General features: G+C 36.0%; 1 protein-coding gene across 3 annotated transcripts in view; it reads left to right on the forward strand.

The window, feature by feature from the left end:
- Nucleotides 1-12,127, forward strand: part of itprid1 (ITPR interacting domain containing 1) — a 74,822-nt gene extending 62,695 nt beyond the window's left edge. For all 3 annotated transcript variants that reach the window (XM_012965494.3, XM_031903845.1, XM_031903846.1), the window contains 5 exons: nucleotides 1,403-2,602; nucleotides 4,621-4,748; nucleotides 5,526-5,637; nucleotides 7,460-7,699; nucleotides 9,187-12,127. In XM_012965494.3, the coding sequence (XP_012820948.2) occupies nucleotides 1,403-2,602; nucleotides 4,621-4,748; nucleotides 5,526-5,637; nucleotides 7,460-7,699; nucleotides 9,187-9,222 (1,716 nt within the window). In that variant the 3' untranslated portion in view covers nucleotides 9,223-12,127. The remainder of the gene's footprint in view (nucleotides 1-1,402; nucleotides 2,603-4,620; nucleotides 4,749-5,525; nucleotides 5,638-7,459; nucleotides 7,700-9,186) is intronic.
- The last annotated feature ends 404 nt before the right edge of the window (nucleotides 12,128-12,531 follow it).

Genomic DNA, 12,531 nt, shown 5'->3' on the forward strand with positions numbered 1-12,531 from the left:
TAGGGACAGGGCATTTGCCTGTATATAAGGACTTATTGCATCTGTACCATGATTATTAAAATTTAGTAATTATTAAGTAAACAAAGGCAAGCTATTTTCCCCCCTGCTCAATATACTTTCAATAAGACCAAGTCACATAATACCAAAACAGATTTCTCCTGCTCGGGTGCTATTCTCATGTCTACCACTAGGTGGTAGCACATTAGCAATGTAAAAAAAATTCATGATTTTTTTCCCTCTCTATAATGCTGAAATATTTTACAGCCCTTGAGATTGAATCATTGCCTCTCATTGAATTTAATGTATTTGGGGCTGTATTTTCCACTGCTTCTCACTGTATTTAAGGTTTTTTTGGGTGCCGCTGCCCTCTGTGACACACTGTATTCAATGTAACTTGGGTGCCACTACTGCACCTCACTGTATAATGTATTTAGGATCTGGAGTTATTTTTCATAGAAGTCAGTGTGCCAGTATTTCCAAGCAGATACTATTTGTATAGATCTATATATCCTTTACTGTACAAGCTAATTGAGGCTAATGGCAAATGGGGTAGTTTTTTCATAGTGTTTTTTAGCTGGCAGAGAAATGCCTCTAACCACTGTAAAGCAGTATAAGCAATTTTGCCTGTTTACCCACTTGCTAAAATTCAGTACAGTACCAGCAGTGCTATTAGCCCATGGAGAACATCAGTTCGAGCAGCTGAATCCTCTAGCAAAGGTGTCAGGGGCTGATATCTTGTTTGCTGCCTGTTGTTCTGCTTATCGGCTGCGGGAGAAGAGCGGGGGAGGAGGTGACACCACTCCAACTTGCAGTGCAGCAGTAAATCAGAGCACAAGTCACATGGCTGTGGCACCCTGGGAAATGAAGAAGATGGTTTGCCCCATGTGAAATTTCAAAATTAAATATAAAAAAATCTGTTTGTGCTTTTAAAATGCAGGATTCTGCTGGAGAAGCTCTAGTAACTAATGTGTTTTGAAAAAAACATGTCTCCCATGACAGTATTGCTTTAATAACACAGTTAATTACATTTCATATGTTAATGTATTTGTGTTTTTTCAGAGTTTCGAAATAGTTTAATGAATATGGAAGTCAAAATCATTTTGACTGAATATTAAAGCAGCAAAAATAGACCATAGTTTGTATTGATAGCATGTTACCCAGTACAGACAGCAAAACAGTCAATTCATAAGTAAATCAGATATCAATAGGTTCATTCATGTCTCTAATCTTCACATTTGTTATTTGTGGAAATCAGTCAGATTACATGCAATACTGATTACATAATTAACCAAATATAAAAATATTTTGGATCTATAAGTAACCAAATTCTTACTTTATATAATACTGCATTTATTGCCATCCAGTAAAACATACATTAAAAATTGTGTTTTCCTCTGCCTAGAATCTCACCAAAAGCTTTAGCCTAAGTTCGGATAGAAATGATAGTGATGCAACTGTAATAGAGGAAAAGTACTGCCAAGAACACTTTAATGAATCAAATGACATGAGCCATAGCACTTCAGATAAAGAATATGAAAACTGTTCAACGTTACCCCCTGATGGCAAAAATCAGATGAACAAAGGGGAAAGGACATTGTCGAAAAGTAGTAAAAACAGCGATGATGTCTTTGAAAGCTTTGAAAGTGCTTCTGATTGTTTTTTCAAAGACGTAAACAACGACAATGATAAAAAGGACCATCTTCCACAAAAAGATGAGATAAAAACTGAAAGTGCCCACGAGGATGAGAAAATCCCAAGAGAATCCCAAGAAGAACATCAAGTAGATACCTTCTCAGAAGCAGAATACCCAGTTTATATCACACATTATCTAAGAAAAGATATAGAAAATGACAATAAACCTTCTGTTGTTACTCAACAGCAAATGGACAACTCAAATGAATGGGTAAGTGAGTGTCCAGACACAAGTAATAACATAGATCAATTTGCTGACAAGTGTAGTGAAACTTCTTTGGAATTATTAGACCTGAAATGGACACCTCCACCAATAGACAACTTCCTAAACCCTTCATCACTAATGCTTCCTGAAGGACATGATGATTTTCTTGACAAAGAATCAAATTATCTCTATGAAGATAAGAAGAATGTATTCCAGACAGAAGTAAACACCAATATTTACAAGTCTGTAACTATTCAAATGTCTTCTGATTTAAAGCGAGACATACAAAACACCAATATGAATGCATATTTAAACAAGCAGCATGTGCTTCACACTTTAACGAGTGGCAGCATCGAAGATGATGTTTTGGAAAAGAAGGAAGCATGCACTCAAACTGAGATGGGGTGGCAAGGTGAATACTCCCCTAACCCTCACCATTTCCTTCACAGATGTGGCTTTCCCACAAGGTCAAATTCTTTTGACAACGGCCCTTTTGACTTGCATCTTCCATGCCACCAAGTAATGAGAGCTTGCAGGCATTGCTGTTTTTGCTGCTGTCATCACCACCACTGCTGCCCTTCAAGATATCCTTCAGTTTATGAAAACCCCACACTTTTGAGGTCTAACTTAACTCACACAAGCATGGAGACTGAGCTGACAGATACTTTGAAGATGTTAAGAGAGTCACTTACTAATATCTCACTGGTATGTATGTGCATTTAAAACACAAATTAATTTCACCTTTATTCTGTACTAATCCTTGCATGACCTTATTCTAAAACTCTCTGTGATCACAATCACAGTAGATTTGTTGTGGCTGTTTGACATTAACACTGTCATTTGGACCATTAGTGTTGATATGATTCTCCTATATTCTTTGATCAAATATTTAATTGAAATATAAATTATTCAAATTGATATAGGGGGGAAGTATAATACTTCTTAAAAAATGGCTATACATTGTAAGGTTATCATGCTTAGAAATATTTAATGTTTTTGTTAAAGGAGCAGTATACCCCTCCTTTTTCAACAATAGTTCAGCCAGGTAGTTAATGAATATTTATTTTGTCATTTCTTGCTCTAAACACTGTCTTATAAAAACTTCCTGGTTGTAACGAGGTGATTAAAACAAATTACCATTCCTCAGAGAAGTCCCCTGTATAATAAGATTCTCTCTTCTCCACCTTCAGTTCTTATTAGGCTTTGAGATAAGGAACAGCTTATTATACAAAGGGCTTCTTAATGGGCTGGTACTTTGCTCTTAAGAACTAGTTGTTACAATGTCACTTTCAGTTTTTGCTGTTATTTTGTACTTTTTAGTTTTTGCTTAGTCTTAAGTTTCCTTTCAATTGTTTTACTCAAAACATATTGTATTCTGGGTGGAAACAATAAAGAAAAGGCAAAGTAAAATGGAAAAATAGAAATAATATGTAGAGAGATCCTGGGGATTCTGGACTTGTATAGTAGTTAGTAGCTCTGGGGGCAACACAACCCTCCTAATCTCATCTTATTGATGAAACAACCTGTAATGATAGATTCACTTTGTATCAGACAATTGTCCCTGATACCAAAATCATGTCAAGAGCATGTAACACAGTGTTTCCAACCTAGTAAAACTATTTAATTAAGGGTTCACAACCAAAGCATCTGGGCCTTTATTTAGGCTTTTGTTCTAACTAACCCTGAAGCTACCAGAAGTAAAATGCTTGTGATTAGTAGTGATGAGCGATTTTTTACGCCAGGCATGGATTCGCAATGAATTTCCGCCTTTTGATTCGCTAAACTTCCGTGAAAACTCGCCGAGGAAAAATTTGTCGCACTCCCTCTCCCCCTCCCTTCTCCTGCTCACCCCTCCCATAAGAATGCATAAGAACTCACTTCCCCCTTCTGAGCTATAACGGCTATAATTGCAGCAGGAAGCTACAAAGACCAAGCTAAAATGGCAGCTGCTATCAGAGGGAGCTTTCTGCTGAATAAATATAGCATTCTAGGTGGCACTAATGTGGATAATCTATTGGCAGTAAATGCCAAAATGACTTTCCGTCTCCTTTAAAGAAATTTTGCAGCATGGCTTACATGCACTTCAGGAGTTATGTAGATACCATAGGCCCAATAGGCCCAATTTATTATTCTGAAGAACTGAACAAAGTATTGCCCCTATGATATTTCTATCTTGTACCCAATTCTGGAGCTCTGTACACTCTACAGAGAGCAAAGACTTGTGGCACTTTTCTGTATGCTGTGCGGCTGCTAGGGAGCCCCCATAGTTACAAGACACAGGAGATACTTGCTTTATGGTGGCCAACAGTGGTGTGTTTGCACATTACACCACATCTTTAATCTGGCACAAAGTGCAGAGTGCACACATCGCTCTTGATGCAAGTGCTTTTTGCACGAGCACTAACGGATACAGTTTTGCACCCCTTAGTTTATTTGTGTCTGGGTAATGTGCCTCAACAAAATTATTTTGTTGGGGCACAGCAACCAACCAGTGCTGTTAGGAAAATTTTATCAAATCTGTGATTGGTTGTTCTGTGCTGCAGGACTTGTTAAAAGGTATGCAAAAGAAGCACACTTTGTAAAGATTTCCTTTGGTTATTAATCAAATCAAGTGCAAGCTACTTATCAAGCCCAAGTAAATAACCTAAATATGCTACTGATATACTAACATATAGGACCTATGTATTTATTAAAACATTTAAGTGTTGTATTGTCCTTTACAGCTTAGTGATTATGATTCAGAATATATGAAAAAAGCATGTCAGAGATATCGAGAACAGTTACTAGAAATTGAGCAGCACTTGACGGAGCAACAAGCAGGATGGCTAAATATGTACTCAAGTGAAGAAAGGTAAATAGAAATTTTAGGAAATAATACAGTTGCATAAGTATATTTGCTATACACGTAGTGGACAGTTGTCTGCAATTCCCTTTGTGCTCTTCTTTCTCAGGTACCACTAAATAAGGTCTGAGTAAATCACAGCTAAACAAGGAAATACCTTACTTTAACCAAGAAGTACTTTTTCTTATATCTCTCACTTAAAATTCTGATCTTTAACTAATCTCTTAGGTTAAGTTAAAGCCTTAAAATGAATATGGGTAGAAATGGATGGATAGATATGGATAAAAATGCCATATTTTATAAACTGGTTGAACCAGCCTAAAGGTTGAGCTTCTCTATAGTAGTAATGATTCAGTCCTTCAAGGTAGTCACAGGGTTCACCATACTGGAATCTGTGTTTGTGACACTCACATACTCAGTGTGATCTGAGCAGCTGCTGAGAAGCTAAGCTTAGAGGTCACCGCAAATTATCAAGCAGAAAATGAGGTTTGTCTGTCATAGAGGGTGATGCTACAGGAAAACTGCAAAAGTTAAAGGCAAACAACAATTTCCTTTTGATTAATTTGCCCTGTTAAGTAACTGTGTGGTCTGCTGTCAATATCTAACTTGATACATACAAGCAAACACCTTGAACTTTGCTAATTTAAGAATACAATACATATGAAATAAGTATTGTAAGAGATATATGGTTTCCTATTATTCAATCCCCCACTGTGGCTTAATACTAATATTTATTAGGATCATAGTATATACTGTAATGAATGGTTTTGTTTGCGATACACATAGGGAAGAGATCAGAAGATTGTTTTTGTTACGTCGAAATGTTCTACAAGAAGTGTCAGAGCTGGAGCAGCATTTGAATGAAAGGGCACAGCATGTTAAGGAAACAATTTCAATGGTATGTTAATTAATGGAAATAGTAGTGAAGATGTCACACTACAGGTGCAGAACATTACATAAATTAAAGAAACTGAGATTGTTTTTTTTATTCTCTACCTGCATGAAAAATGCCCCATGTGTTATTTTTTCCAAGAAAATTGTTTGATGGAATGGAAAACAATGGAGAATGAGAGGGCTTTGTTCACTCTCCCTGAGGTGTCACTATTACACCAACTAATTATTGATTATGCTAAATGCGCCTGCACTCAGGCCGACACAGTGGCTGCAGGTGCAGTTACAATGGTAGGCAAAGGTAGGTGCTGATTTTTGCTCTGTGTTTATCTGCAGGCCCAGAACCATCCAGGTGTAAGTAGCCTTAACTCTAGGTTGAAAAAAATCCTTCCTTAGTTTCATAACAATGGGCATTTGCATAAACACTTTTTCCCTTTTCTGGTAAACAAATATGGGTCTAATTCCTCTAAGGACCCTCGTTGGGGTCTAGGGCTACCTATCATGGCCTGAATTGCTCATGCACCTAATACGTACAGTACATCCTCTGATGATAAACTAACATGGACCCACCCTAGTTTCCATAGCAAGTCCTCTTTCTTGATTTGGCAAACCTTTCTAAAGTCCAGCCCCTAGAGCAGGGAGGAATAAAAAGATCAAATTACTCCCCTAGCACCGCTAAACTGTGGTATATAAGTGGGACAAAGAATCCGGTTTTATCCTTCTGAGAATAGAGAAATGAGCAAGATGATCAATTCTAATCTGTTTTTTTGGGTGCCAGGACAACTATGTGCCACTTAACCTATGTCCCACCTAAAAACGTTTCTTAGACTTTGTTTTATAATATAACAACAGATCCAGTTTAATTTATTGTAAATAATGAGGGAAAATCAAATTACCCTGTAAGACATGTTTTAGCCTTTGTCAATTTTTAAACTGTCTTTGTAGTTTTGTCTAGTAGATAATCCTGCAATTTAATGATAAACTTTCAATACATTTTAATTTACTTAAATATGTCTAGCAGTGTGGTGTATAAGATAGACATTTTATTTTATCTTTCTTCATTGGCTTTGAGTAAACTTTAAATGTTTATCACTGTGTTATATCACCTCACCCTTAGGATGAAGTCACACTGAGCTACAAGTAGCAACTAAACTCCAGAAAATACCCTGCTAGACATTACTGAGAATTGCCTCTGCTAAAACAGTTACAGTTTACAGTTATCAGTAAATGATCAGAATTGTCTATTTTAGTAGCCATGACAAGTAGCTGCTACTATAACTCCATGTGTCTTCACCCTTAAATCAAGCCATGGCCACCATCCACCAGACAACATGGATAATTTTTAGCGATAGGCAAACCAAGTTGCAAAATGCAAGTGGAACTGTGACAACCCAGGGATTGTGCCCATTTTCCACAGGCAAAGAGTTGCTGCACACTACTGTGGTGGTATATGGTTGTGGCGTTCTTGGAAGGCATAAGCACAAGCAGACACAAGGAACAATGGTGACCCGTACCTAACATCTGCTAAAGTAATACTGCACAGATAAATTAAATGGGGGATGGTTGTGTTTTTACAGGCAGTATTAAGGTTTATTAGACATGTTATATAATAACTCTTTAACTCTACTGCAAAATACAGTCTTTATTAAATATACAAGAATTCATAGAAACAAAAGAAAGCTTTGCAATAGAAATATTCCTACACATTTTTAGTAAGAGCCAATTTATGCAAATCAAAAAGCAACCATGTCTCAGAGTTCTTTTAAGCTATAATAGCCTAGTTTAAATGAGGTAACAGTGAAAATAACTATTCTACCACTGATTTTCAGCAACTTGAACAGGTCCTGGAAGAGCAATCAAAGCTATATTCAGACCTTGGATTAACTAAGAGGAAAAAAGAATGTGATTCTTTCAGTCAGAATGATAATCCTCGTGGCAGTTTTACACTATCAGCATCAACTAATTATGAAAACACTGAAGTGGAAAATGCAAGTTCTCTTGATATGGAAAACAAGAATGAAGAACAAACAAAACCATCAAAAATGGATTTTAGTGCCATTCTATATAACGTAAGTAATTCAGTCTGTTTACTGCATAACCTGTAGGGCACTTCTTTGCCTTCTCCTAGGACAAAATTGGCAAGCTATCAGTTAGCTCTCTCTGTTGCACCATATTTTGTAGTAGCAGTATCAGAGCTGTCATTTTGCAGGCAAAAGTAAATAAGTAAATAATGAAATAGTTTTGTGAAACATTATTTAAGTTCTATATTACAGTGGGGCTAAGGGTTTTCAGTAATCATAATTTTATATAGGATATATATATATATCCTATATAAAATTATGATTATATACTAACCTACTGTGATTGTGTTAATCTACTGAGCCATAAGAGGCTATTTGAGCAGGGCTTGGTCAGTTGCCCTGATGTGCATCCAACATCTCTGCCTGCTTCCCTCTTGTCTCCACCCATCTTATTAATCGCATGTGTTGCTGGTCTAGTTATAAGCAGCCTTTATAAACCTGCTCCTTACAACTCCCAGTTTCTCGACCAGCATTGTTTCTTAGCCTGATCTTTGCAATTTCTGATTTCCCTGTGCTCTGCCTGGTTCCTTGCTCCCGTTCTCTTGTCCCCACCTGGTACCTGTCTTCTGTGGATTCCCTGGTTTGACTTCTGGCCTGTATACTCAACCTTGCTTGCCTGCTCCCTGCCACTGACCTAAGCCTCCCTTACGGACCCTGACAGTCTTCTGCAAGCCCTGACTATTTTGCCAGTTACTGGACTCCACTTATGTTCTGTTTGCCTCACCACAGGCCTGTATTCAAACTCTTATTTTTGTTCTGTTTTTCATCTGTTGTTACTTGGTTCATTAAATCTATTTTTCTTCACCTCACAATGGCCTTTGCTCACTATCCTGCCATAAAGGGGAGTTTCCCAGGTTATTCAGCACATAGGCTCCAACCTGCTGGTCACTCACCAGTGGCCAGACCTGACATATATATATATATATATATATATATATATATATATATATATATATATATATATATATATATATATATATAGCAAAAAAAGGGAAAGTTGTGCTCAACCTCTAAATTTTAAACCATTAGGCTGGGGTGCAATGAGGTTGTGACCACGAAATATATAGAAACAACAACAAGAGATCCTCTGCACTCACCCATTATCAATATATAGAACATTAAGACATTCGGTGCATTTACACAGTGTAGGAACTGGTCAAAAGGGATGACTTTGACGCAGTTGGCCAGCTTGAAGTATATTGCAATATATGGACAAACAATCCCTGTTTTGCTTAAAGGGAAAGTCATTTCTTAGTAGCTTAAATGCACCGAATGTCTTAATGTTCTATATATTGATAATGGGTGAGTGCAGAGGATCTCTTGTTGTTTATATATATATATATATATATATATATATATAACTGCCCAAAAAAAGTTTGGGTGCAAACCTTCCAATAAAATAGCAGAATAGTCACCTTTATAATATCTTTGAAATTGTCAAGATGATATTTAACACGTACTCTTTACATTTATAGATCAAGAAGACTTTCAGAAGCTTCAACAGCTCTTAAAAAATGAAGACGGGGGAACAACTGCAAAACTTCTGAAGTTAACAATAGCTGCAATTACATATTCTCTAAATCATGTGTGATGCTCACAAGAGCACTGCTGTGCAATGTTGCCTTACTACATGTCATTGTGCAGAGAAAGTAGTATCTTGATCATAAAACAGTTGGTTTGCTCACAGGAAACTGATAGCACTGACCTTATTAGCCTATTTCTGGATATCATCCATCCCTCCTGAGTTTCTTCCAGAAGAAGACAAATCCAATTAGTTCATGCATTTCTATATAAAAATACATTTTATGTTCAAAGTCATTTAAGAACCCTTATGTAAATATACATAGCGTATGATAAAAAAAAACATTTGTAGTTCTAAGTTATATATTTATTTATACACTACACACACATTCCACCAGTTTGTGCATAGAGGTTAGACATTTCATGATCAATGGACAGTTTTAGTATCTGAGACTTTTATTTTTAAAGTTGGTTAGTTATATAAATGTTAGGAATCTTGTTCAGGTAAGTCTCTTTGACAGGAATAGCTACACTGCCAGTTGGAAGACACACTTGTTGTCTCTCTAGTAGAAAGGAACAAAAACTATTTATTATTTTTATGGATTATAACTAAATGTTACATACTGTATCTTTTAAAATGTCACTCAAGCAGACCTAATTATTTTACTGCACTACACAAACTTCTTCAGTCTTATCAAAGTAGAATAGATGTCATAGTTTAGGGAACAGCAGATGACACTGCATCTGTTGTGTAATGGATGTTGTAAGCACTGTGTTCATTGTGTGTTTCTGCCAGCTCCTTTCAGCTAGTGGAAAAGTGCCAAAAAATGACACTTACAACTTATATTTGCTTGAATGGAAAGTTCATGACTACACTGTCAACATCCACTGCTCACTGAATTATATTTGCACCTTTTCCACTTAAGCGAATGGAAGGTAACAAAGGTGTTAGGCGCATCTGTTCTGGCTGAAATATTCTATTGGGGAATATGCCCTGTGTATCAGCCTACAGCAGTAATAGTTTATTTACTGCAACCTTTCTTGTTTTGTTATGGTGTGTCTATAGTTAATAACTGTGTATGAAGCAGAACTATTTTGTAGATTTTATACATTGCACTACTGAGCATGCTTTTCTATTCTTGCACACAATATCTTATTAACAAACACAGAAGTCTATAGGGAAAACATAAACACAAGTTGGTGCAGTTTTAATATAGCCACATTGATACAAGCACAAGCTAAACAGGCTGTGAAAGAAGCACATAATTATGTATTATAAGTCTTTTTTGTATTTATTTAAGGGCTATATTAGGAAGTTAATGTGCTTAAATGTTTCTTTTGCTTTGTTACCCTCAAGCCATTTTTAGATTGTAAGGTTTTGGGCAGGGCCGTCTTCCCCTCCTGTATCAGTTATTGGTTGCTTTGTAAGTAATTCTGAATGTTAAATGTATACACCCATTTATTGTATAGCACTGCAAAACATGTTAAAACCACTAATAATAATAATGACAAATCTCAAATGATGTGATCGTTTTAGTGATATATGTGTGACTACCCTACCACTGGTGTATCTATTGCCATTTTGGAAACCAGTTTGGTATCAGTACCAGCAGATCACAGTAGGTCTGCCAAGATGGAAAATTCAGAATGCCTACTGTATGTTTCTTGTCATTTGTATACGGATCAACAAACACTGAAGTAAGAGGGTCTTCAGCATCCTTACACTTTCACTGAGCTTGTTCAAGGTAAAGGCTATGTACGTCCACACTTACAATAGTCTTATCAGTCACTATCTTAGATGCCTATTCTAGGTGGTCTAATGTCTTTAGGAACATATGGCTAGCCAAAATCAGTTCCACAGATCTAGCAGCAATGGGGACATATAAGTCTATATTTTTGTAAAGCCTGTACAAAGATATGTAATGCACTGTTATTTAAAAACTGCTATTCCCCTGCACTAAGCCCAGTTTAGTAGGAAAGCTTTATGTTATTGTGTAACATGGTATTCAGAGTTGCAGTTTTATTTTTTTTAATTCTCCTATCGAATCTAACCAAAACCTCACAAATATTACAAATATCCATTCCTACACAGAGAACGTTTTTACCTTTTGAGGACTGCAGTAAAAGCAAAGTTTTACTTTGTTATTCAATTTAGACTAATGTATTTTTTTAAATAAAGGTATGGAGTCTGTTATCCAGAATGCTCAGGATGTGGGGTTTACCAGATAAGGGGTCTTTCTGTCATTTGGATCTCCATTTGGATCATCTTAAAATGAATTTAAACATTAAATAAACCCAATAGAATTGTTTTGCCACCAATATGGATTGATTGTATCTCAGATGGGATCAAGTACAAGGTACTGTTTTATTAATACAGAGAAAAAGGAAATTCTTTCAAAAATAGAATGAATTGATTAAAACAGATCTTTATGGGAGATGATTCCTATAATTTGGAGCTTTCTGGATAACAGGTTTCCAGATAATGGATCCCATACCTGTATATACTTTTATTGTATCTGAATAGTTATTAAAAGCAATAATGATGCCAATTCTAACCATGTTTTAATAATTACTTGATAAAGTGTTTGGTGTGATTTTCTTTACAAAGCATACTAAAAGGTAGAGCACTGTGACTGTAAATCTTATTCTAGTTCATACTTATTATTATTGAATCATTTCACTAAAGCCAATATTCACTTTGGTTCACCAAAGTAGTGCTGTAGATTATTTGCCAACTTAACTATATTTATATAGTTTTGTAATCTCTTAATATGCAATTGTCTTTAATGAACAAGCAAGTTTGATCAACTAAATTTGATAAATGAAATATTTTGATCTAACATGCCAGATTAAAAATGTTTGGTTATTAACTGTAATAAAAATATGTGAGCATTACGAACTGTGAGTTTACTGTTACACTGACAAAAACAAAGATTTACTTTGAGAGCCAGTATCAAAAATTCTGACAAAAGTAATAGCACTTTTGAGGGCCAGTTAGTTTAGGTAACTTACATATTTCATTTGCAGAGATGATTAGCGATTCCAGGTTAAAAATATTTTCCAGTTTTGTAACCCTTTCCCAACACAGGACTAGCTCCTACAAGACTGGTGTAGACCACAAGTTACATTAGACCCCCTGCCTCAGCTGGGTCCTCACATTTGTGTGGAGGAAGAAAGAGGTGTTGCAAAACTACAACTTTCAGTGCATAAACAGGATTCCTGGATGCAAGTTCTTAAACCAATAATAGATGTTATTTAGCCCAATGATAGAGTTGACGTAAGGTGGTACAATATACAAT

The sequence above is a fragment of the Xenopus tropicalis genome, chromosome 6, assembly GCF_000004195.4.
Source record: "Xenopus tropicalis strain Nigerian chromosome 6, UCB_Xtro_10.0, whole genome shotgun sequence".
NCBI lineage: Eukaryota > Metazoa > Chordata > Amphibia > Anura > Pipidae > Xenopus > Xenopus tropicalis.